The following is a 23,108-nucleotide window of genomic DNA, read 5'->3' as shown; positions in this document are numbered from 1 at the left end:
GGAACTCTGCCTCAAAAACAAACACCTTAATAAAAGTAAGAAGAAGACAGGTATGGTGCTTACCTGTTATATAATCTTAGAATTTGGGACTGTGAGTTCCAGATTAGCCTGAGCCAACTACATAGTGATCCTATCTTCTTTAAAAGGGGCAGTGTATGTGTGTGTGAGAGAGAGAGAGAGAGAGAGAAGAGAGAGAGAGAGAGAGAGAGAGAGAGAGAGAGAGAGAGAGAGAGAGAGAGAGAGAGAGAGAGAGAGAGAGAGGGGTGGCTCCGTGGGGTTAAGAGCACTTACTGCTTTTCCACAGAATCTAGGTTTGGTTTCTAACCACAGGCCACATGGCCACGCTGTCTGAAACTACAGTTCCAGGGCATATGGCTCCCTCTTCTGGCCTCTGAGGGCATTGCAAGAAAATGATATATAGACATATACATGCTATATGTTTGTATGTACATCTATAAAACGGAAAAAAAAAACACAAAACAAAACAAAACAAAATTCCACCTCGTCTAGAGACCTACATGGCCCTGTGGTAAAGTTTTTGCCTAGCACGTGCAAAAGCCTGAGTTTGGCTCTCAGCACTGAATAAAACCACAGGAGAAACCTCCAACCTACAAGAAGACAAAAGACTTGTCAGGAATACCAGGCCGGGAAATGGAACCACCCAGACTGAAGCAGCTCCCCCAGCTCTGGTGACCATACACTCGTGCCTGCTTTACCGTCACTCTTGGCACGGAAGCCTTGTTGATGAGCCCACAAGCATCCTCCTTCCTCATCCCTCAGATCCAGGGCCAGCCACGGCCCACTGGAACTCAAGTGTGTTACCAACCATGAGTGAACTTGGGTCTGCTCTGCCAGGGGCCATAGAATAAACGGGGACTCCCCCTAGGTATCTACCGAACGCACTAAGGCTTTCTCACCCTTTTTCTTTAACGATGGTATCAGTAATCCAGAGTGATCATCTGCCTCAGTTTCCCCCCTAATTAGTCATCTCGCAGAGTCAAAGGAGACAGGGACATGCCTGTTGATGTGAACCTATAGCCTGGCTCAAAAAAATTTACCCAGTAAGACACCCTGGGTTCCAAAAACCTAAGCACAAGGCTTACTTCCTCCATACCAAGGGCAGCTATGCCCCACACCCCCTCACATTTGGCTCCTCATGTGACCTTGGCAGAAATTTACATCTCACGAGCTATAACCCCACTTCATCTTTATTGGTGTATCGTGTGCACGTGCAAACATGTGCCTGTACACACTCAGATCAGACAACACCCTGTAGGAATTTGTTCTCTTCTACCATGTAGGTCCCCAGGATTGAACTCAGCCTGCCAAGCTTGGCAGCAGACACTTGTACCTTCTGAGCCTTTCTCTGGCCCCCTACTTTTGACCTCTTCAAGCTGATTTCAATTCTATGGTCTCTGAGGACAAAGCTCCAGGGTGCACACAGAACTCTCTCTCCTACTTCTGAGCAAGGAATGCAGTAGCTGATATGGGGGAAATACAGCTGGGCGTGGGTGTTGGGGGTGGGTCTCAGGTAAGGGTCCTTCCTTACATCTGGATCGCATTCAGCCCAGCCATCTTCATCTTCAGCAGCCGGTCCTCCCAGTAGAAGCGGGGTATCCGGAAGTAGTGAATGCTTCCCGAGATGTAGCGGAACGGCTGCCCGTCCTTGCGAAAGCAGTTCCGGCTGTAGTCGAGCTCAAATGTCCTTCGGGAGACATTCTGCAGGGCAAGTAAGGGACCCCATGAGAACATGAACCTTTACTTCAGGAGTGGAGCTGGGGGCAGGCTTTTCCATGTAAGTTACACATGATGAATACCTCACTGCTCAGCCCAGCCAAGGTGACTTGGCTAATAGAGTAACTGAGGAGGCTCTCTCCTACTTAGGCTCTACTCCCAAAATCTGGAGCCTTTGGACATTCAGAAGCTGGGACTATATCCACTGAGCTGTTTGTGAGGCGTGGAGACAGGGGCATGCACATCAGTTCAACAGCAATGTCCCTTGGATCACCAAGAATATAAAAAGCAGGGCAGAAAGCAATGGATCAGGAGCATGGGGATGTAATGTCAGAGAAGTAGAGAAAAAGGGGTCAAGATCCAAGGTGTTCCTCGGCTACATAAAGAATTTGAGGCCAGCCTGTGCTACATGAAGGCCTGTCTCAAACGTATGAAGTGGTAGACCCCACCCTAGCTGCTGCTCTGAGTCCCAGAGTGACCTGAGCAAGTGCCTTCTCCAACCCCACATCTCATCTGTAACTACCAGGGTGTCGGAGGAAAAGAAGTTTAAAATGGGATTCTTGAGGCTGTAGGGCACAATCCAGTTTGTGAGCTGAACTGAATGGGATCTGGGAGATGTAAATCAGCACCTTTCCACGGGGATGGAGAACAGCGCATCCCACACAACACCGCATCACCTCCGACATGCCTGATACCCAGCATGGAGTTACACACACACCTCCACTGTCTGAAATGCCAGATAAAGTTTCGAGGAACCCAGTTTGGGGTTCCTATCAGAGCTGTTAGGCAGCGTGAAACACTGCACCCTGGTGGACAAAGACAGGCAGCAACGGGCAGCATTCTCTGCTTCTTCACTGGTACTGCGAAGGTCAAATCAATGACGACTTAGGACCGCTTTCTAGGTGAGACTGTGACTTCATGTTGAACCACAGTACGGGCGCTGTAGTTAAAGACACCACATCTGCTGTTTTACTGTTTCTGAGGCCGAAATTGAGTAGAGTGGGGACTGTTCCGGAAAAGCTCATCCCCGGTGGATAGGAACTAGTCACAAGTGCCCTGGGTCTGAAGAAAGAGGCACACAGACCCAGGACTGCAGAATGCAGTTAAGAAGGACTATATTAACTTTAGATCTATATTAACTTTATTAACTTTAATGCCAAACAGCTGGTTTGGCTATGAGGCTACCAATCTTCAACCACGTCAGAAACCCCAGAATGACTAATATTACCTGATATATGAGAAGCACAAAACACAGCTTCCAAAACTAACAAATTTATAGAGACCGCTGATCAGTAGGACAGTCCCTCATCTCTCAAAACGTTGGAGCATCAGTCTTCAGCCTTCTGGCTGAGGACCATATCTGACAGATCTTTTTAATGCAGAAATCTGAAGGGCTGATAATTTTGGCTTGGCAAAGATTATCAGTTGACTATTCCGCAAAAGTGTCCCTTTCTGGACAGTATTGTCTGTAGATGAATAAGGCAATTCTTGCCTAGTGGCTGTCTTGCCAAACAGGAGCAGCTCTATTGATGCTCAATTTCTTCTGAGAACCTAAGAAGGGGAACTGTCAGGAGCAGCCAGGTCTCTAGTCAAATGATCTTTAACAAGAAAATTGTCCATAAATGTCATATTCTGTGGGCTTCTGACGCCTTTTAAGATTATCTATCTACACAAAGCATCTCTGAACTGTTAAGCCTTGACTACTCTTGGCCATCTTTAATTGAAATTATCTTTTTTTTTTTTTAAAAAAAGCACCCTTTTAATGACTCAGAACCATGAGTTTGGTAATAGTTGAAGGAAAAGGAGGAGCCTTTTAACTGGACAAAAAGGGGGAAATGTAGATGGTCCTACAACAGCTTATGATTTGATGCTAATTCCACTTCCTCAAGAAGTGCTGCCTAGTCACGTACTCAGGACTTCATCAGAACCTTCGCATTTTAATTAGTAAAACAAAGGCAAGAGCAAGGTAAGAGAGGTGAAGAGAGAGGGTCAGAGGTTAGAGGACTGAGGAGGACCAAGGAGTTCCAAAAAGGAGGTCGAGAAGGATGAATTAAATCCAGGTGGGCTTAATTGGCGTTAAGTAGTTATAAACATTTAAGGATTTCATAGGTCTTATATCTCATACAGAAAGGCAGTTTATATCTTTGCCTATTTGATGAAATCTTGTTGTGTAGAGGGTTTGTGTATTGAGAATCGACTATATAAACCTGTATGAAAAGCTATCTGACCTTAGAGTTGTGTTTGTGTTGGGATTTGGGGTAAAGAAACACCCCAGGACAGAGGCAGTAGGGCAGGGGATGTAAAACTGCCAGGGAAGGGAGTTGTGCAGATGGAGTGAGACCGTAGTGGCGGCTCGGACCAAGCGACAGAGTCCGGGTGTACAGCTTTGTGCTAGAAGTGGGTCCGTGGAGTGAGACCACGGGGCTGATAAAGAGATAAGACATTTTTAGTTTTCAATATTTACTGCAACAGTCCCTAGATGGTAGAACTGTTTAGAAAGGATCAGGAGGTGTGGCCTTGTTGGAGGTGTGTCACTGCGAGTGGCCTTTGAGGTTTCTGAAGCCCAAGCCATTCCTAATTACCTCTCTCTGCCTTGTGCTTGTAGATCAGGTGTGAGCTCTCAGCCACTGCCCCGGCACTGTGTCTACCTGCCTTTGCCATGCTCCCTCCCATGATCATGGACTCTAAAATCCTAAGAAAGCCCAACAATTAAACGCTCTTTTAATAAGTTGCCTTGGCCTTCACAGCAACAGAACAGTGACTAAGACGTAAAGTATCTGTAGGGAGTTCTCAGGGAGTTTTAAACGGTGGTAGGAGACCCTCTGACTGTGGGCGTTACAATGCATAGGCTGGGGACTGTGGCTGAAGAAATCAGGCAGGGTACCAGCACTTATTTCTGTCATTCCACCCTGGACCCGATGTGACCAGCTGTTCCACACCCCTGCCATTATGCCTCCCCCATCATGGACTGCACCACCACATCGCCATCCAAAAACAACCCTTAAGTTTCTTGTCAGGGTAATAAGAAATGTAACAGAGACACCTACACATGGGCTGTGGGTCAGCATCTGGAGTTTTTAGAGATGTTGACTAGCAACCAGACCCTACAGCTAGTGTTTAATGGGTGAGCAGGGATACACCAAAATGCATGCCATGTCCTCTGCTAGATAGAGAAGAGGTCCAGGCTAAAGGGGGTAGGACTTGGCATGTTTATTTTTAAACCTAGTGTTGTATGTATGAGAGAGTGCGTGTATAAGTGTGTATGTGTGAGTGTAAGTGTATATATCAGTGTGTGTGTTCACACACTTGTGTGTAGCATGTGTGGTGTTGTATACGTGCCACGGTGCACATGCAGAGATCAGAGGACACTGTGGAGTCAGTTCTCTCTCTTCCTTTCCCCGGGTTCTGGGGCAGCAAGCACAATGTCTGCTGGGCACTCTCTTCATGCAGGAGTTGTCACGTGACTCATTCTTTCGATTTACCAGGAAATGGACAGAGCTCAAGGCTGGCTGGCTTGTTTAGCACGTTTGGAAGCTCTGAAGCGAAGAACTGACAGGTTCAGGCCACTTGGGGCATTCTTTGAGTGGCATGAACTTCTGTGATGGTGTCTGCAGAGACCCTCACCTCCTACCAGAAAAGCAGGGTGGAAGGGTTGACGATGGTGGGACACTGGGATGAGTCTAGAGGAGGCAAAGGACAGGGTCCTGGGAGAGGACATGGGCATGGGGTATCTGCCCCGACTCATGGTGTCAGCTCTAAAACCTAAGCTCATGGAATGGCTTCTTGATACTAGTTTGCAGGAAGGGAGAGAAGACGCCAGGGCTACCTATGAGGAAGCAATGGAGTGGTTGGTTTAGGGAAGGAGCAACGTAAAGATGGACCCACTGTCTGACTATATGAACCACATGCCTCAGGAGCCCCGTAGGATGTACTTCCTGTCAGAAACTTCCTGTCTCAGTAGATGACTGAGGACAAAAGATACTGCCATGACACTGGGCCCTCATTGGGGACGGTGAGATCCTGGCATTATCGAGGGGGACCACTGTAAACATCAAAAACTGAGGGACACAATTCCCAGGAGTGATCCTAGGCAAGGGCTTGGAAGCCACAGCATCCCCGCTTGCTGAGGGGGCTGCTGGGAAGCCGAGGTGCCTTTTTCCAAGTCCCAGCTTTGAGTCTGTTTCCTGACACTCTTGTTAAAGGGAGGAGTGAATATCCCCTGAAAGAAGGCCCCTACAGTGTGACCACTTGCTCCTAAAGCCCTCAACAATGGGACTTAGAGTACCTGCTCTTAGGTGTGCCCAGGCCTTAGGAATCCTTTTGGGATGGTCTTAGCCAATACTTGAAATGTGACAGGCCATCATTCTCCTTTGTCACTCCCAAGAAGGCCCAAGTCCCTCACACAGCAGATCCCAGAAGTAGAGAGTGTATCTGTCTTAGTCAGGGTTTCTTTCTTTCTTTCTTTTTTTTGAAGTTAACAAAGTCTTTTAAGTTTTTAAATTAAAATTGCACCCTGGTAGGATGATTTTAATTTGGGAACTCAATCCAAAGGCAGTGTCTCCTGAGTGGTGGTCCTCTGACCCTGGGGACACACACACAGAGACTGGGGCCCTGTGGGATAGACCAGCAAGGGATGGGACAGTCAAGTATCTGGTCATCAGAGGGCAGCCTGGTCTTCAGCTCTGCACACCTTGCTGTTGATTAAGTTTCGAGGCCACCACCAGCAGAGATGAAAACCGTCTACCAGTAATGAGGTAGAAAAGTCCATGATTCTGACTCTTCTAGGACCACCTCCCTTGGGGGTGGGGCTTCCTAAGGGCTGGTGTGCCTTCTCACGGAGCAGCACAGCCACCGGGCTGCACACTCACTTCATCTAGGGGCACCCTTTAGCTCCCCTCAATTGGGCAGAGAAAGAGGCGCTGACAAGGACTGTGAGCCTCACCCTCTGTTAGTCAGGGTTTCTATTCCTGTTCAAACATCATGACCAAGAAGCAAGTTGGGGAGGAAAGGGTTTTACACTTTCCTTACAGCTTACACTTCCACACTGTTGTTCATCAACAGAGGAAGTCAGGACTGGAACCCAAACAGGTCAGGACGCAGGAGCTGATGCAGAGGCCATGGAGGGATATTACTTACTGGCTTGCTTCCCCTGGCTTGCTCAGCCTGCTTTCTTATAGAACCCAAGACACAATGGGCTGGGCCCTCCCCCCTTGATCACTAGTTGAGAAAATGCCTTACAGCTGGATCTCATGGAGGCATTTCCTCAACTGAGGCTCCTTCCTCTGATAACTCCAGCTGTGTCAAGTTGACACAAAACCAGCCAGTATAGCACCTTACCATTATTTCCCTGGTTTGAACGCAAACTGGGGCCAAACTAACAGCCAGCAGAACCCTCGCTACCTACGAGGGCTTTTATGGCTGCAGTGAAAGTCCCAGAATTGTCTACTCTCCATCCAATCCTCAGGAAAAACCCGGAGGAGGCCACACGCCTGGAAGACTCTCCTTCATCAAGGTTCAAAGGTCATCTCCATGGAATTCCTTCTGAGCCACCTATGGGCCCTGCTAACAGCAGCAGCAACATGGTGGACAGCAGTGGGCTATTTTATTTACAACAGCATGGCTCCAAGGTACTACGCAGGTGTGGTTACCATAGGAACAGAAAGCATGGCTTCCAGCACTTGACCACGTGGAAACCTTTTCAAATAAAAGAGTCTGTTGTGAGCAGGCAGGAAGTAGTACTCACCATCTGTCACCTCTGGGCAACGGTCCCTGCCCAGCTCTGTGTGACACCAGACCACAACTGTGAGGACATCTATTGCAGGTGTGAACCAAACATTCAGTCCCCAGACAATGGCTGTTTTGGAGTTTGAGGAACATTCCCACCAGATCCTTGCTGGAGAGCAGGTCTTGAGGTTTTATAGGCCAATTCTACTTCCTGTTCCTTCTCGACTTCCTGACTTAGGCAGCACCACCATATCTCACCATGCCCCACCACCAGGACGGACTGTACCTCCTTCAACTGCGAGCCATACCTCACCATGCCCCACCATCACCAGGATGGACTGCTCTCCTTCAACTGCGAGCCAAAACAGGGCCCATGGTGAGACAGCACAGAGGGTAAAGACATTCGCCACCAAGTCTGGCAACCTGAGCTTCATCCTCAGGACTCACATGGTAGAAAGAACTGACTCTGGAAAGTTGGTCTGTGATCTCATGTGCTCTGTAGCATGCACATACATTCATACAAATATAATACTTCTAAGTGAGACCAGATAAAACCATTCCTTAAGTTTCCTTTGTTAGATTTTTTTGTCTTAGCCATAAGACATATGATTCAGGTATTTCCAGAGTGGTTGTATCAGTTTACAACCCCACCAACAGTGGAGGAATGTTCCTCTTTCTCCACATCCTCACCAGCATCTGTTGTCACCTGAGTTCTTTATCTTAGCCATTCTAACTGGTGTGAGGTGGAATTTCAGAATTTTTGATTTGCATTTCCCTGATGATTAGGGATGCTGAGTATTTCTTTAGGTACTTCTCAGCCATTCGATGTTCCTCAGCTGAGAATTCTTTGTTTAGCTCTGTACCCCATTTTTAAATAGGATTATTTGATTCTCTATAGTCTAGATTTCTGAGTTCTTTGTATATATTGGATACTAGCTCTCTATCAGGGCTAGTAGAATTGGCAAAGATCCTTTCCTAATCTGTAGGCTGCCATTTTGTCTTCTTAATAGTATCCTTAGCCTTAGAAAAGCTCTGCAATTTCATGAGGTCCCATTTGTTGATTCTTGATCTTAGAGCATAAGCCATTTGTGTTCTATTCAGGAATTTTTCCCCTGTTCCTATGTGTTCTAAGATCTTCCCCACTTTCTCTTCTAACCCAGCTATTCCACTCCTGGGCATATACCCCAAAGATGCTCCAACATATAACAAGGACACATGTTCCACCATGTTTATAGCGGCATTATTTATAATAGCCAGAAGTTGGAAAGAACCCAGATGTCCATCAACAGATGAATGGATTCAGAAAGTGTGGTACATTTACACAATGGAGGACTACTCAGCTATTAGAAACAATGACTTCATGAAATTCGTAGGCAAATGGATGGAACTAGAGACTATCATCCTGAGTGAGGTAACCCAGTCACAAGAGAACACACATGGTATGCACTCACTGATAAGTGGAGACTAGCTCCAGGAAGCTCTGAATACCCAATGCCCAAGAAACAATTCACAGACATTATGCAGCTCAAAAAGAAGGAAGGCCAAAATGTGGATGCCTCAGTTCTTCTTAGAAAAGAGAACAAAACTCTCGTGGGAGGAAATGCAAGGTCAAATAGAGGAACAGGGTTTGAAGAAAAGATCACTCAGAAGCCGCCTCATCTGGGGAATCCACTCAATATGCAGACACCAAATCCAAGCACTATAGCTGATCTCAAGAAGTACTTACTGGCAGGAACCAGAGATGCCCCGTCAGGGACTATGCTAGAGTCATGTAGATACAGCTGAGCATGCCTGCAGCTAACTATTGGTCTGAACTCGGGGATCCCAATGAGGTTGCTAAAGAAAGGACCTAAGGAGCTGAAAGGGGTTGCAACCTCATGGGAAGATAACAACATTGTCAACCAACCAAACCCTCCAAAACTCCCAAGGAGTAAAACACCAACCTCTGTGCACACTCTGAGAGACCTATTGATCTAGTTGCGTATGTAGCTGAAGACAGCAGTGTCTGGCATCCATGTGAGAAGAGGCTTTTGTTCCAGGGAGGGCATGTTTTCCCAATGTAGGGGAATGCCAAGAAATGGGGTGGAGAGGGGGATCAGAATGGAGTGCACTTTTGTGAAGGCAAATGGAGGGGGAAGGGGGATGGGAGCTGGGCGGGGTAAAGGGATAACATCTCAAATGTAAATACAGAGTATCTAATAAAAAAAGAGAAAAAAAAGACATATGACTTACACTTCCTTAGACCTTCCTGCTCACCCAATACATGAATGACATTGTTCTATTGGGTCTAAGAGAAGTGGGTAATTCTCAGTAAGGACAGCAGCAGAGGTGAGGAAATCTAATGGACAGACGGTCCTTTCTAACCTTCACTGCCAAGGTGAACAGGGAGAATCCATTCTCAACACTGAAGGTCAAGTAGATCCAACGTGAACGTCCAGCTTCCTCTGGACTTCTGAGCTACAGCACCATTGACACACAAGGTTATCAGAAAATGGGAGGCAGGGGGAACAGAGGAGGGTGTGGGAGATGCTTAGGGGTAAAGAAAACGTTCACCGCTCATCCAGAGGCCCCCATCCAGTTCTCATCACCTACGTTAAGCAGCTCACAACCACCTATGCCTCCTGCTGGCCTCCACAGACTCCTGCACATAAACTTACAGGCACACACATACACGCAAATAATAATAATAATAATAATAATAATAATAATAATAATAATAATAATAATAGTATCTTTAAAAGAGAAGAGGATGCAGAAGGGAAAAAAGGGGAGAAGAGAGTAGGGAGGCAGGGGAAGGAGGAAAGAAGAAGGAGACAGGAAGAGAGAAGAAAGAGAGGGAGGAGGGGGAGGAGGAAGAAACAAAAAAAAGGAAAAGACAAGCTAGTTTCTAGTAATTAGAAGAAAAAAACCCTCACATTTGTCCAGTGTACAACTCAACCCCTTCTGAAAGAATGGATACCAAAATGTGATCATGGAGAAATCTTTATTTCACACGTGCAGGGTGTGGTAGTATCCGTGTTTTTACAAAGTGCATAGCCACAGAAACACAAAATAAAACACAGTTCCAAACACAGCCATCATGGATGTTCAGGCCCCCTGGGGTCCCCACCCCCACCACACACATAATGCATATAATACTGGAGGTTTAAAAGAAAAGGCGGTACGCACCAAACACCCTTAGACTGAGTCCTAATACTGAGCAGTATGATCTCTTCAGCTATACGCATCTTTAAAACAAACAAACAAACAAAATACAAAAAAGACCACAAACGGTAACACAGCTCAAGCGTCACTAAGTCACCGGAACATCTCCTCCAAGAGTTCTCAGTGCTAAAAATAAACACGTCTGCACCCCCCCTGTGCACATTCCTGGACTTGAGTTAAAGCAGCTCGGTGACATTACAGGTTAAGGGTCATTATGAATTAACTGGTCAAGCAAGACCTTGGTCTCTGGGTCTTCTAGAAAGCTGAGAAGCTGCAATCCAATGGGTCTCTAGTCACACTCCAGGAGCCCTGCCAACTCACCCCAAATGCAAAAAACCCAGCTGCCTCGCTAGCAACCCAGGGCTATGGAGAGAGGGGAGAGGTGGAGAGAGGGCTCTGCACACGCTTAAGGCCCCAGGGTTCCTTAAGGTCATACATCAAGAGAAAGCCAAGGGTGATTTCAGACGACCCAAAGTCCTGAGGCTGTGACCAGGATGTCGCTGCCAACAGTCTGGTGAAACAGAGCAACTGAAGTTCTCGGTGGTGATGCCCCTTGGGCAGATCTGTGGGTACCCACTCTACCGCACACCTATACTTAATTCACGTGTCTTGCGTCAAAACATTTTCTCACATCCTAAACGCCTGGCTAAAAAGAGGGCGCTGCCACAGGGAACGAGGGGACAGCAAAACAAAGCCACACACAAAGAGCAATGGGCGCCTATGTCCAGATCCCAATCCTCCTGCCCTCCTGGCCAGTGATCAGCTTAATTTTATCCCTGTATCCCCGGGGGTGGGGGGAGAAAATCGTATAGTTTTAAAAATAAAAACAGGAAGCTGGAGACGGAGCAGGAAGTTTGGTGGCTCAGCGTCAGGCACCCACAACGGTCTGCAATTCCAGCTCCAGGCCTCTGGCTCCCTCAGCACAGGTACATATTTCCACACGCAGACACGCGAACACATGATTAAACAGACAATAGAAAAAGCTGAGCAAAGGCGCTTTATTTAGAATATGAGTTTGATCCCAGAGACCCACAGGAAGAAGAGGACCTGTCTTATGACCTCCATACTAGTACTGCACGCGCGCGCGCGCGCACACACACACACACACACACACACACACACACACACACACACGCCACTTTCAAAATATACATTAAAGATGTCCTCAATTATTGTTTAACCTTGTGTGTGTGTGTGTTTGTGTGCGCGCATGCATGCGTACATGAGTAAGCGGAATGTCACAAACTTAAAGAGAAGTGGCCCGCACAATATACGGAACTTTTTCAGACTTTGACTCAAAGACAAAACTACAGTTCCTCAAAAAATTATAACAAAAAACAAATACAAAAACTGGAGATGGGGAGGCAAACAGATCTCCTGGACTTTCAGGCCAACCTGGTCTGTGTAGTGAGTTCCAGGCTAGCCAAGGCTACATACTGTCTCCAAACAACACAAAACAAAAGAAAAACAGAGGGGCTCAGCGGTTAGGACTGACTGCTCTTCCAGAGGTCCTGAGTTCAAATCCCAGAAACCACATGGTGACTCACAACCATCTGTAATGGGATCTGATGCCTTTTCTGGTGTGTCTGAAGACAGCTGCAGTGTACTCATACATAATAAATAAATAAATCTTTAAAGAAAAAGAAAAACAGAACAGAGATCAATGGAACAGGGAGAGGGAGCACAAAAGAGTGAGCAAAACAGTTATTTGGCAACAACGCAATTGATGGCCCTTTAGCTGCAACCCAACAGCTGGATTCAGATGGGAAAGGGGACACAGCACAACTGGAACCGCAGAAGTGACGTCGGAGGGCGGGTGTGGCAGACATGGCGGCACTGAGACCGGAAGAGCTTCAATTCCAGAGCAGCTGGCCTCCTTAGTCAAGGAGGGACGGAGGAGGAAATGTCACGGACACCGCGTACACGGCATCGCGGCTCCCCTTCTATTAGGACACAAGACCGGAAGAACAGGTAGTCTCGTCTCCTTAGAGAATTATTTTATTTCTACCACTGTACGTGCGCTGTGTGGAAGTGCGGGCACTGCAGCCGTGTGAGGCGTTCAGAGGACAGTTTTGTGGAGTTCTCTCCTTCCACCATGGGTTCCAGAGATGGAGCTGAAGTGAGGCTTGTGAGGTGGCCTGCTGAGCCCCCTTACTGTCCCTGGCCGCTATTTTTTTTCCCTTTGTGACGTCCTGAGATGGAACCCAGAGCCTCACACTTACAAGGCAAGTTATCTCTCAATCCAACCCCTTCCTGTTAATAGGAAAGTATTCGGCAAAGCAGAGGGCTCAGAGAGGATGAAGGAGCCAGGTGTGGTGACACATGCAGGCATCCAGCTCTTGGGAGGCAGAGGCAGGAGGATAACCGCAAGTTGAAAACTTGGTACAAAAAAAAGCAAGACCCCCACCTAAAAACAAAACAAAACAAAACAAAAAAAACCAATGGGTAAAGTGCGGTCAGATCACAAGACAAATGCCCTGAAGAGAAAGATCCAGAAATCAAGGAACTAGTAAGAACAGGAAAGGTAGGAGTCCAAAGGCTACCAGTAGCCCAGGAGGGTTGCAGTGAGCCGGCATCGACTCAGTCTGTTGAAATCCAGAGCTGAGGAGAACAGAAAGGGGAGTCGTGACCCCAAGAGGGTTAAATCAGCCAGGATGGAGAACATGGGAGCCTTCGTGAGGTTGGAGGGGTGGCAGGTGGGAACGGTGCCCAGGGGAGGTCTCAGGGAGCAAGGTGCTGAGTTGTTGCTTCCCCTAGAATCCCAACAACAGATCATAGCCCCGTGCACTGAAAACCTCTCCAGGCAAAGCTATTCCTCCCCCAAGACAGGATCTCATGTAGCCCAGGATGGCCTCAAACTCACTACTAGCTCTGAACTCCTAATTTTCCTGTCTCTGTCGGCTGAGTGCTGGGAATTACAGGTAGGCTTGCTTGCTTTATGTATTTATTTAGGGACCAGATGGTCCACTGCCAATACCCTACCTACTGAGAGACAAGAATGAGCCAGTAGCCTCCTGTACCCACTAGACATCACAGCAGAAAGACAAACATTTACAGGAACAGAGTGTGCACTTGCTAGGAAGGTAGTGTAACAGACATTGGGCTGTGCAGGAAGGCAGCACGCCACCCACTGGCTCCATGTTCTCCCAGCACAGCAGCCCTGAGGTAGATACAAGAAGTACAGCCATTTCCAGGACGGTGGAAGCTACAAGTCTAGGGGGACTTGTCACTTCCAGCTTTCAACCCTCTCTCACAAGCAGCAGAAAGCCCCGCTCCAGAGGACTCTCCGATACCCAGATGTTCTTAAACATATCTCAGTAGACCTTTTCCTAGATCAGCTAGCAAAGCCTCTCTTGCCCCTGGCAAAGGATAGACCAGCGAATCTGGCACTGCCAGAGAAAGCTCCTTTTGTTGTTCTTGTGGGTCTAGAAGCCCTATGAATGACCCTAAGCTTCTGTGGCCAGAGGCCAAGGTAAATAAATGGGCTAGAACCCCCAAGCAGGTAAGACAGTCCTGTCTTTCCATAGCCAGGGCCTGGAGTAACCTGCAGGGGCACAGCTGGGTCACACCCCTGGTAGCTTCAACTCTCCTATGGGTAGACAAGAAACCTCAACTTCTCACCAATCTCACTGACAGATGGCTTCCTGCAAAGAGCGACTTCCTTAGAGGCCCCCCTCACCTAGCCACGAATGAACGGAAGCCTGCCTCAAACAAGCAAAGCACTTCGAAGGGAACATGGGACTCTAGGGTCTTGTTTATCTGCACGTGGAATCCGGTGTTGACTGTCACCTCTAAAGAGACTAAGCTATGCGGTTGGAGGATGAACTTTTGGAAGGATGCACCTCTCCTTCGCACACTCACTGAGTTGGAACCTGAAGTCAAGCGCCATCTTGGGAAGTATTTGTCACTGTGGTTTTTTTTTAATGACATCTGACATCCAGGGTCTTTCCTCACCCCCAAACACAGAAGCAGCCTGTCCTTAATTATCTCACACAAAGACTATAAAGAACCAGGGACTCGGAGCTGCGAAGTCCTTAAGGGACAACAGTCATACCCTACCACAGTCCCCATGATTTTGTCTCCAACCATCCTGGCCCAGACACCTAGCACGGTAATCAGCACCCGTCAAGGTGCAGACAGGAAGGTCCCCAAGTTCCAACGGGGTTTGCCAATATCCTCAATAAAGGTGACCTTGGTGGACAAGGAGAAAAGGGATATTCTCCTCTGGCAAGGGAGGGGAGGTGTCCCTCAACATGGCCCACGCCCAAACTATCTCTAATCAAATAATTCCAGAGCCCGCCCAAGCCCTAATTATGCCTAAACCCATAGGAGACAAGCGTTCCTGCCCCTCCCTGAGTCTGATCAACAAATGTCTTTTTCAGCCATCTCACAATCTACAAAAGGGCCCCCTCTCAACAGCAGCTGGAAAGCAAATGTGGTGCTCCCACAGGTGTATTGTCAAAAGCAGCTGATTATCTAAAGAGTTGCCAGGCAGCCTCACTGCAAATCACTGTTCCCAGCAGGCTGCGGCCAAAGGGGTGCCGGCAAGGTTGGGGTGGAACAGGAGACGGACGGAAGTCGTAGGCCAGGCCAGGGTAAGGCAAGGCAGGGTCATGGGGCAGGTTTATGGAGCCCGCCACAATATGAGTTCTGTGATTTCTGCCCTGCTCCCCAACCTCATTGGGATCCCATAATAGGCTGTACCCGGGCTAACGTACACAAATGTAGCCTTAGCCACTTGGTAGAGTCCAGCAAAGAAAGGGTTCAGGAGATAGGCCCCGACATTCCAGGGGAAGATCTGCCCTGCGTGAGTGTGTCCGGAAAGGATCAGGTTGATATCCGGCCGAGCCTGGAGAGCTCTCTTGGCAGCCAGAGGCTGATGAGCCAGTAAGATGGTGGCATCTTCCGGGCTGCAACCCTCCAGGGCCTTGTCTAGGTCCATGCCGTGCCCAGAGTAGTGAAGAATGTTTGCCTCTATGTCATCCACGCCGGCCAAGCAGACCCATTCTTTATCTGTCCCTCCACCGTCCGGGTCCTGGGGGGCAGAGATCTTCACATTCTCATTATGTAGGGGCCGGACGTGCAAGGATTCCAGCATTGCGAACCAGTTGCTGACGTCCGATGTGTAGTACTCGTGATTACCTGTGACGAAGTAGGTGCCGAGACGGGAATGGAGCTGGCCCAAAGGAGCGACTGCAGTCCGCAGGACGGAGGCTTCTGAATCAGAGAGGTCGCCCACGATCACCGTGATGTCTGGTTCTAGCCTGTTCACCATCCTCACAAACAACTCCATCTTGGTCCTGCCCACTGTGGGCCCCAAGTGAATGTCTGAAAGGAGTACAATCTTGAGGTTATTCATTGAGGGGGGCAGCTGATGGATGGGCACCTCCACGGTCTTCACCACCGGGGGCTGGGCGGCATTCAGAAGGCCGACGGTACTGAGCACAGCGGTCACGGCCACTGCCAGCACAGGCCTGAGCACCAGGTGCCTGGTCTTGTCGACGCTGCCTACCACCCTACCACTGCGCCAGGCCAAGAGCTGGTAGGCCTGCTCCATGGCATTCAAGATACAAAGGAAGAAAACCATGATGACGTAGGCGCCCAGGCAGGAGTAGGCTACTAAGGAAAACATGTAGGGTTCCTCGGCGACCAAGAAGAGCATGGTGAAGAAGCTAGAATGTGCCAGGGCCAGAAACGCCATGACAGCCAGCTTCCAAAGCTGGAAACAGGTAGATTCCACAGCAGGGGAATGGCTGAGGTTGCTCACCGAGCTCCGCCAGATGTACGAGGAACCGATGAACATGATGGAGTTCACAAACAGGACCAGCTGCAGGCGGAACAGCCAGCGCCAGGCCCGGAGCTCAAGGGTCTCAGCCAGAAAGGAGCGGGAGAGTATCATGGACAGGAAGACGGTGGCCGCAGCCAGGGCAGCCTTGGAGCCTAGGGACAGCTGCCTGAAGAGCGCCATTCTCTCAGCTCCTGAAGAGTCCCCCAAAAGTCAGTGCCCATGGACTCTGGGGGGTAAGTGACTTCCCGAGAAAGGACAGTGGCCAATGAGAGACTTCCAGGTCAGCTCCGCCTGCAACCAGGAACTGGCATCAGCTTTATGGGATAGATCAGCAGAGCATTCGCGTCCCCGACCAACCAAAGCCCACAGACCACGGACACGGCTCCAACCTGCCTCAAATCCAAGCCGCCTGGCTTCACTGTTAAAACACACCACAATCATGATGCACGAGGGGTAGTTTTCTTTTGCTTTTTCTTTTGTGACAGGTCTCATGTAGTCCAAGCCGGCCTTGGATCCACAGTGTGACCAAGGATACCCTGAACTTCCAATTCTCCTGCTCTACTGTGCAGCTGGTTTATGTGAGGGTGGGGCCCACGGCTACATGCACATTAGGCAGGCGTTCTACCAACCAAACCACATCTCCAGCCTCAGTTTCCACTGTTGCCTTAACAGTGTTTCATGTGGTTAAAGGTTCCCCACAAGGGGCATGAACCATATTCTCTCTCTCTCTCTCTCTCTCTCTCTCTCTCTCTCTCGCTCGCTGTTTTTTGTTTGCTTTTTTTTTGTTTGTTTGTTTTTGAGACAGGGTTTCTCTGTGTAGCTCTGGCGGTCCTGGACCAGATTGGCCTCCATCTCAAGGAGAACCCCTTGCCTTCTTGGGTGAGGGATTAAAAGCGTGGGCCACGAGCTCCCCTCCCCAGGTTTTTGCCTCCTGTATGCCTGCAGGCCAGAAGAGGGCACCATACCTCATTATAGATGGTTGCTGGGAATTTAACTTAGGACCTCAGAAGAGCAGCTAGTGAGTGCTCTTAACCTCTGAGCCATCTCTCCGGCCCCTTCTTTTTTTTTTAATAACAGGAAAATTATTATTCTAAATGATGAGTTGCTTGTTTTCGTAACAATAGTAAAGTGTCGTTGCAAATACCATTACGTGTAAACGTAACAGTAAAACATAATTCCACACTTCCAGTGAGGGTTTTTCAAAGACACCAAAACCTGACTTCTGGGGATGGGGATGTAGCTCAGTCTGTAGAGCGCCTAGCATGAACAAAGCCTTGGTTCCACCCTCAGCACCACAGAATCAGAGCATGGTGGAGCATGTAGAAACTCCCAGCATGTGAGAGGTGAAGGCAGAATTGTCAGAAGTCCAAGACTATGTCTGACTACATACCAAGTTTCAGGACAGCCCAGGCTTCATGAGAACTTGTCATTAAAATCGAATGGACCTTGTCGGGCTAAAGAGATGGCTCAGTGGTTAAGAGCGCTGACTGCCCTTCTAAAGGTCCTGAGTTCAAATCCCAGCACCCACGTAGTGACTCTCAACCATCTGTAATGAGATCCCATGCCCTCTTCCGGTGTGTCTGAAGACAGCTAAATGTACTCATGTACATGAAATAAAAGAATGGACCTTCTTTTAAAGTAACTACAGCTCTAGCCCAAAAACTGAGTCATTTCTTCACACAAGTGTACTGCTTGTTAATGTGTAGTTACTACTTCAAGAAGGCAGAATGATCTTAAGTTTGAGAGTTAATGTTGCAAATGCAAACGAAACAAAAACAGAAAGCTAGTTGACTGGAATTTTTCGTTGGCTCTAATCGCTCATATCAACATACTAAAGAATTCGAAATCACACAGCAGTCTCTCTGGGTGGGGCTTTCACAGGGCACCTCCTACTTCTTACCTTATGCCTTCAGACTGGTGACCTCCATAAATCCACATCTCTTCCTGCCTATCCTGACAGTGAAGATATGTGGTTCCTTCCTACCCTCTACCCTACCTATTGGAACCTCTGCCCACTGGTTCTTAAGACGTCAAGTTCTTAAGATGGGGCGGCCCGCACTCAATTTTTCTTTTCCTTAAATAAAAGCATTTTTCAGCAACTGTTTTTTTCCAGAAACTTAAAAGATTTCAACTCTGGTTTTTGATAAACGTGTGTCATTTCCAAGAGTGTAATTCTTGCAGATCTACAAGGCTCAAAGTCTCCTAACAAGTACTTCAACTTACCCCCGACTCAGCCCATCTGGAGGGCCCCCAAGCTGACTCGCTCAAAGTGCAAGAGTAGGAGCCGTGTTCCACCACGCCCTGTCCCCTTCGCAGGTTCAGTGCGGGCCTCCCAAGGTGCGTGTCCCACGCGCCTCAGACACTGCCCTGCCACCCAGACCTCGCCTGCAGCAGCGGTGCCCCTTCCCACCCTCCACCCGCACCGCCAAACCCTAGAAGAGAAAAAAAGGCTTCCAACAAGGCGATGCACACCTCAAACTGAAAGCTGCCAGCAGGTGGCTAGCGAGAAAGGTGAACATTACGTTTGAAAAGGGAGAAGTCTCGGAAAGCAAATTTTCCCACTGCAGGGGCCTCTCCTGACCCCATTCTTCTCCTTCCGGAGCGCTCCGTGAAGCCCGAACTCCGCAAGGATCGCGCCCCACGCCGCTGCCCGCGGAGCCCTCTCGCAGCCCCGCGCAATCTGGAGCCTCTCTCCCCTAGAAGCCGAAGGTGGAAAGACTCAGGCGCACCTTAGCTAGCCCCCGACAGCGTTGCACAATCGGGGAAGCAGGTCCGTGCGCAGGGGACCGCCGCAACGGAACCCACGCTGGCCAGCAACCAGGAAGGACGCGCGCCCCGCCCGTCTGGCCCGCCCCCTACGGGAGGCCCGGCCACTGCCTGCGCCTCTGCGGCCTGCGTGCTCGGAGCAGGGATCGAGGGTAACCCGGATCGCCACTTTGCAGAGCCCTGGCTTTCCTCGGCCTCTGCCCGCTTCCCAGCGGCCGAGCGTCCCCACGCGGTGGCACCAGAGACTTACATAGATGCCGTGCGCAGCGTCCAGCAGCTGCAGCAGCGCCAGGAACGGGAGCAGCGTACACAGGGGGACCCGGGGCATGACGGCGCCACGGTGAGATCGCTCCACTCGTCAGTGGGCGCTCTGGTCTGCCGCTCCACCTCCGGGGGTTGCTGAGGACCCTAAGCCAAGGACCCGCCCCCAGCTCCGCCCCGCCCCGAGGCTCTAGGCTGGGCGCGGAGGTCCAGCCTCTGCAGGCCACGTGACTCTGGAGCTGCTGTGGTCTAAGCATCTGCGTGTCCCTTCGGAATGGCGGAGCCCCTGAACGAGCCCTGATGAAGCTCAGGGGCTGGCCATTCACAGGGGCCTTCAGGCTGTCCCGGCTCCTAGGAAAGAACCGAGCAGGAAAGAGGGAAACAGTCTTCAGTGCTACAGCAGCTCCTAGCCCCTAAAACTCTCCCTAACATTCACAGGGTGTGGTCCACAGGGCAGGCGGCTTAAACCTGGAAATGCATACTCTTGATTTTAAGAAGCCTTGAAGCCCTTGGGCAGGACCCAGCTCCGAGTTTCAGTGCAAGCAAAGTTGGAGAAGCACTGTGCTAGGTTAAAGAGGAATTCTTAAGTGTGACTCAGTTATGGCCAAGTTATTTTGAACTGCCCTGAATTTTAATGAGTTATATCATTTCCCTCAGGCAATTCCTGATCTTCCTGCCTACTGACTCTTGAAGGCCGGAATTACAGTCATGGGCCACCACCTCTGCTTTAGATTGAGGTTGATTTAAATACACATTTTTTTCCAGCTTTAGTGATTTATAATCCATAACGATATTCATTTGTTTATGCATAAAATAAATTTGCTGATGGGACCCAACGGTACCTGGGTTTGCAGCCATAGAACAAAACAAAGCAGCCAGGTGTAATGATGCTCACATGTCTGTGGAGAGGGTCATCAGATCGAGTGTCTGCCCCTTAGTCATCTCTGCGCCCTCACTGCCATGGTCTCATGGAAGGTTGACCGGCGTCGGGACTCTGACACATTCCTTCTCCTTGTGTGGGTGGCACTCGATCTAAGGCAGCTATTTTTCGGTCACCCAGTAATAAACCCCATGAAACACAACGATTTGCCAAGCTTTGACTTGCATGGAACCATTTCTTTTCACGAGCCAATAGGCTTTCACGGTAACAGCTTTAATCCTCCCCCCCCCACCCCGAGAAAACGTATTCTCGAACATTCTATCTTGAAGAGGACTTTACTCAACTATCGAAATAGGGTTTGACGCCATTGCAGCAGGAGAGAGAGAGATCTGGTTGGGCTATAAGCAGACCATACAATTATGACGATGCAATGAGGGCTTAGTGTGTGAAAAATTTCTGAGACTCCAGGCCTAGAGATGTCTATCTAGAGTGACATGTAACCCAGGCTAGCCTCTTATTTGTGGCAATCCTCCTGCTCTAGCCTCTGGAGCGTTAGTGATTACAATGGTGAGCCAGCACACCCGTGGCGTGGACCACCAAGGACAGAACTGTCGCGGACAAACTGGAGATCCAGGTGAGATGACTGGAGATAGAGTCTGGTGGGAGAGTTAATCTGTCAATAACACGATTTAACGACACGTTCTACTTATCAAAATAGACTGAGAGTGGCCAGGACAGCATACACCTTCCATCTTAGCATCTAGGAGAGAGAGGCAGGCAAGCTCTGTTTTACATAGAAATTCAGGACAGCCAGAGAAGCATAAGAAGTCCTGCTTTATAGGACTAAAACCACTACAAACCGTAGTAAGTTCAAGGCCAGCCTGTCTTACTTGAGATCCTGTTTCTTTAAAAATTTAAATAAATTAAAAAAAAAAAAAAGAAGAACCGATTTGGGCTGAAGAGATGGCTCAGTGGTTAAGAGCACTTTTAACTACTTTTCCAGAGGTTCTGAGTTCAATTCCCAGCAACCACATGGTGGCTCACAACCATCTGTAATGGGATCTGATGCTCTCTTCTGGTGTGTCTGAAGACAGCTACGGTGTACTTACATACAATAAATAAACTAATCTTTACAAAAAAAAAAAAAAAAAAGAACAGCTTTATCTAGGGCGTGTATTTGTATATTATACACGTGTATATATGTTTGTGTGTGTGTGTGTGTGTGTGTGTGAGCGCCCTTGGTGGACATGTGGAGGTCCGAGAACTTCCAGGTTGGTCAGATTCTTCCAGCTGCTTTGAGGCAGTGTGTCTTACTGTTCACCTTTGGGCAAACCAGGCTACCTGGCCACAGGGATTCTCCCACCTTGCTGTAGGAGTGCTGTGCTGTGTGGGTTCTGAGGATTCTCACCACGGAGTGTGTGTCACTGTCCTGGCCCACTGAGCCCCACCCCCATTCCCACCCCAAGCCCTGTATCACAAATTCCATCTACCAGCCCAGACTGGAGGCTATCTTCTAGAGAGTTCCAGGTTAGCCAAGGACACACAGGGAGAAGCTGTCTCAGCAAAACAAACAGAGAAAAGGAAGAAAATTGGGATTTAGGGCTAAGAGCCAGTGATAGCGTACTCACCTAGAATTAGTGAGGACCTGAGACTCACGTGCTGCAAAGATTAAGATAAATAAATAAATAAAATAAACAAATAAATGAAACAAGACAATGCCTAAAATAAGTGAATATTGTTATTGATTAAATAAATAAAAATCATTTTTTTTCTGAGCACTGGGGCCCAAACATCAGCTGCCCAGTCCCCACTGGTTATGAATCTCCACAGTAACCTTCACCCACACCAGAAAAGAGTTACTTTGGACCTTGGCTGAAAAGTAGCAGTCCCATAAGGCTATAAATGCAAATGCATCACTCACCTACCTTAGCCTATGGGATACGACCGGGCATAGTATCTCAGTGCTTAGAAAGGAATCATCCCTACACTGCCCCATCAAAGGCTGGACATGGCTGAAGAGGTGGGAGAAAGAGACTTGGGGGAAGGAGTGGAGTACTCTATTCTGGTGCCGCTGTTTGTATTAGTCAGGGTTCTCTAGAGTCACAGAACTTATGGGTAGCCTCTATATAGTAAGGGAACTTGTCGGTGACTTACTGTCTGTAGTCCAACTCCCCAACAATGGTGGGCAGCAGCTGTGAATGGAAGTCCAAGGATCTAGCAGTTGCTCAGTTCCACAAGGCAAGCAGGCGAAGAGAGAGAGCCTTCCTTCCTTCTTCCAACAGTATTATGTAGGTCTCCAGCAGAAGGTGTGTTCCAGATTAAAGGAGTGTTTTACTTGCTTTGTCCCAGATGACCTTGAACTCAGAGATCTCCTTGCCTTATTGCCCTGGGATTCATAGCCTCTATGCCTCAAGATCTCCATGCGAAGATCCAGGTATCTCCCAGGCTCAAGATCAAGATCACAGGTGAACCTTCCAATTCTGGATTCTGGTTTATTCCAGATAGAGTCAAGTTGACAACCAGGAACAGCTACTACAGTATTTCCTTTTCAAATGACATGTCACCCTAGGCTTCCCACTGGTGCCTATCACCAGCCAGCCACAGGGCTTTGTCCTGATGTACTGTACCAGAGGCAGGCAGATCTCTGAGTTCTAGGTTAACTGGTCTACACAGTGAGTTCCAGGAAAGCCACACCTATGCAAATAAACCCTGTCTCAGAAATTTTTTTTTAAAATTGTGCTGATTTATCAA

The 23,108-nt window shown here is 48.7% G+C and overlaps 2 protein-coding genes across 2 annotated transcripts in view; both read right to left on the bottom strand.

Annotated features, from left to right (window-relative positions):
* GLB1 (galactosidase beta 1) overlaps positions 1–19,600 on the bottom strand; it is a 66,215-nt gene extending 46,615 nt beyond the window's left edge. Inside the window, exons 1-2 of the mRNA XM_080934209.1 lie at positions 19,467–19,600; positions 1,550–1,719 (exon numbers count right to left, since the gene is read on the bottom strand). Coding sequence (XP_080790335.1) covers positions 1,550–1,719; positions 19,467–19,544 — 248 coding nt within the window. The 5' untranslated portion in view covers positions 19,545–19,600. The remainder of the gene's footprint in view (positions 1–1,549; positions 1,720–19,466) is intronic.
* Positions 15,287–19,558, bottom strand: TMPPE (transmembrane protein with metallophosphoesterase domain; the record flags this gene model as incomplete). The annotated part of the gene is made up of 2 exons (XM_080934210.1): positions 19,467–19,558; positions 15,287–16,741 (listed from the first exon to the last, which is right to left on the bottom strand). Exon 2 carries the CDS (start codon positions 16,628–16,630, stop codon positions 15,287–15,289), a length of 1,344 nt encoding a protein of 447 aa, XP_080790336.1. The 5' UTR covers positions 16,631–16,741; positions 19,467–19,558.
* Positions 19,601–23,108: the final 3,508 nt, after the last annotated feature.

This window comes from Micromys minutus (genome assembly GCF_963924665.1).
Source record: "Micromys minutus genome assembly, chromosome: 21".
Classification (NCBI taxonomy): Eukaryota; Metazoa; Chordata; class Mammalia; order Rodentia; family Muridae; genus Micromys; species Micromys minutus.
The sequence above is the reverse complement of the archived record's forward strand: the minus strand, read 5'-3'. Positions and strand labels throughout refer to the sequence as shown.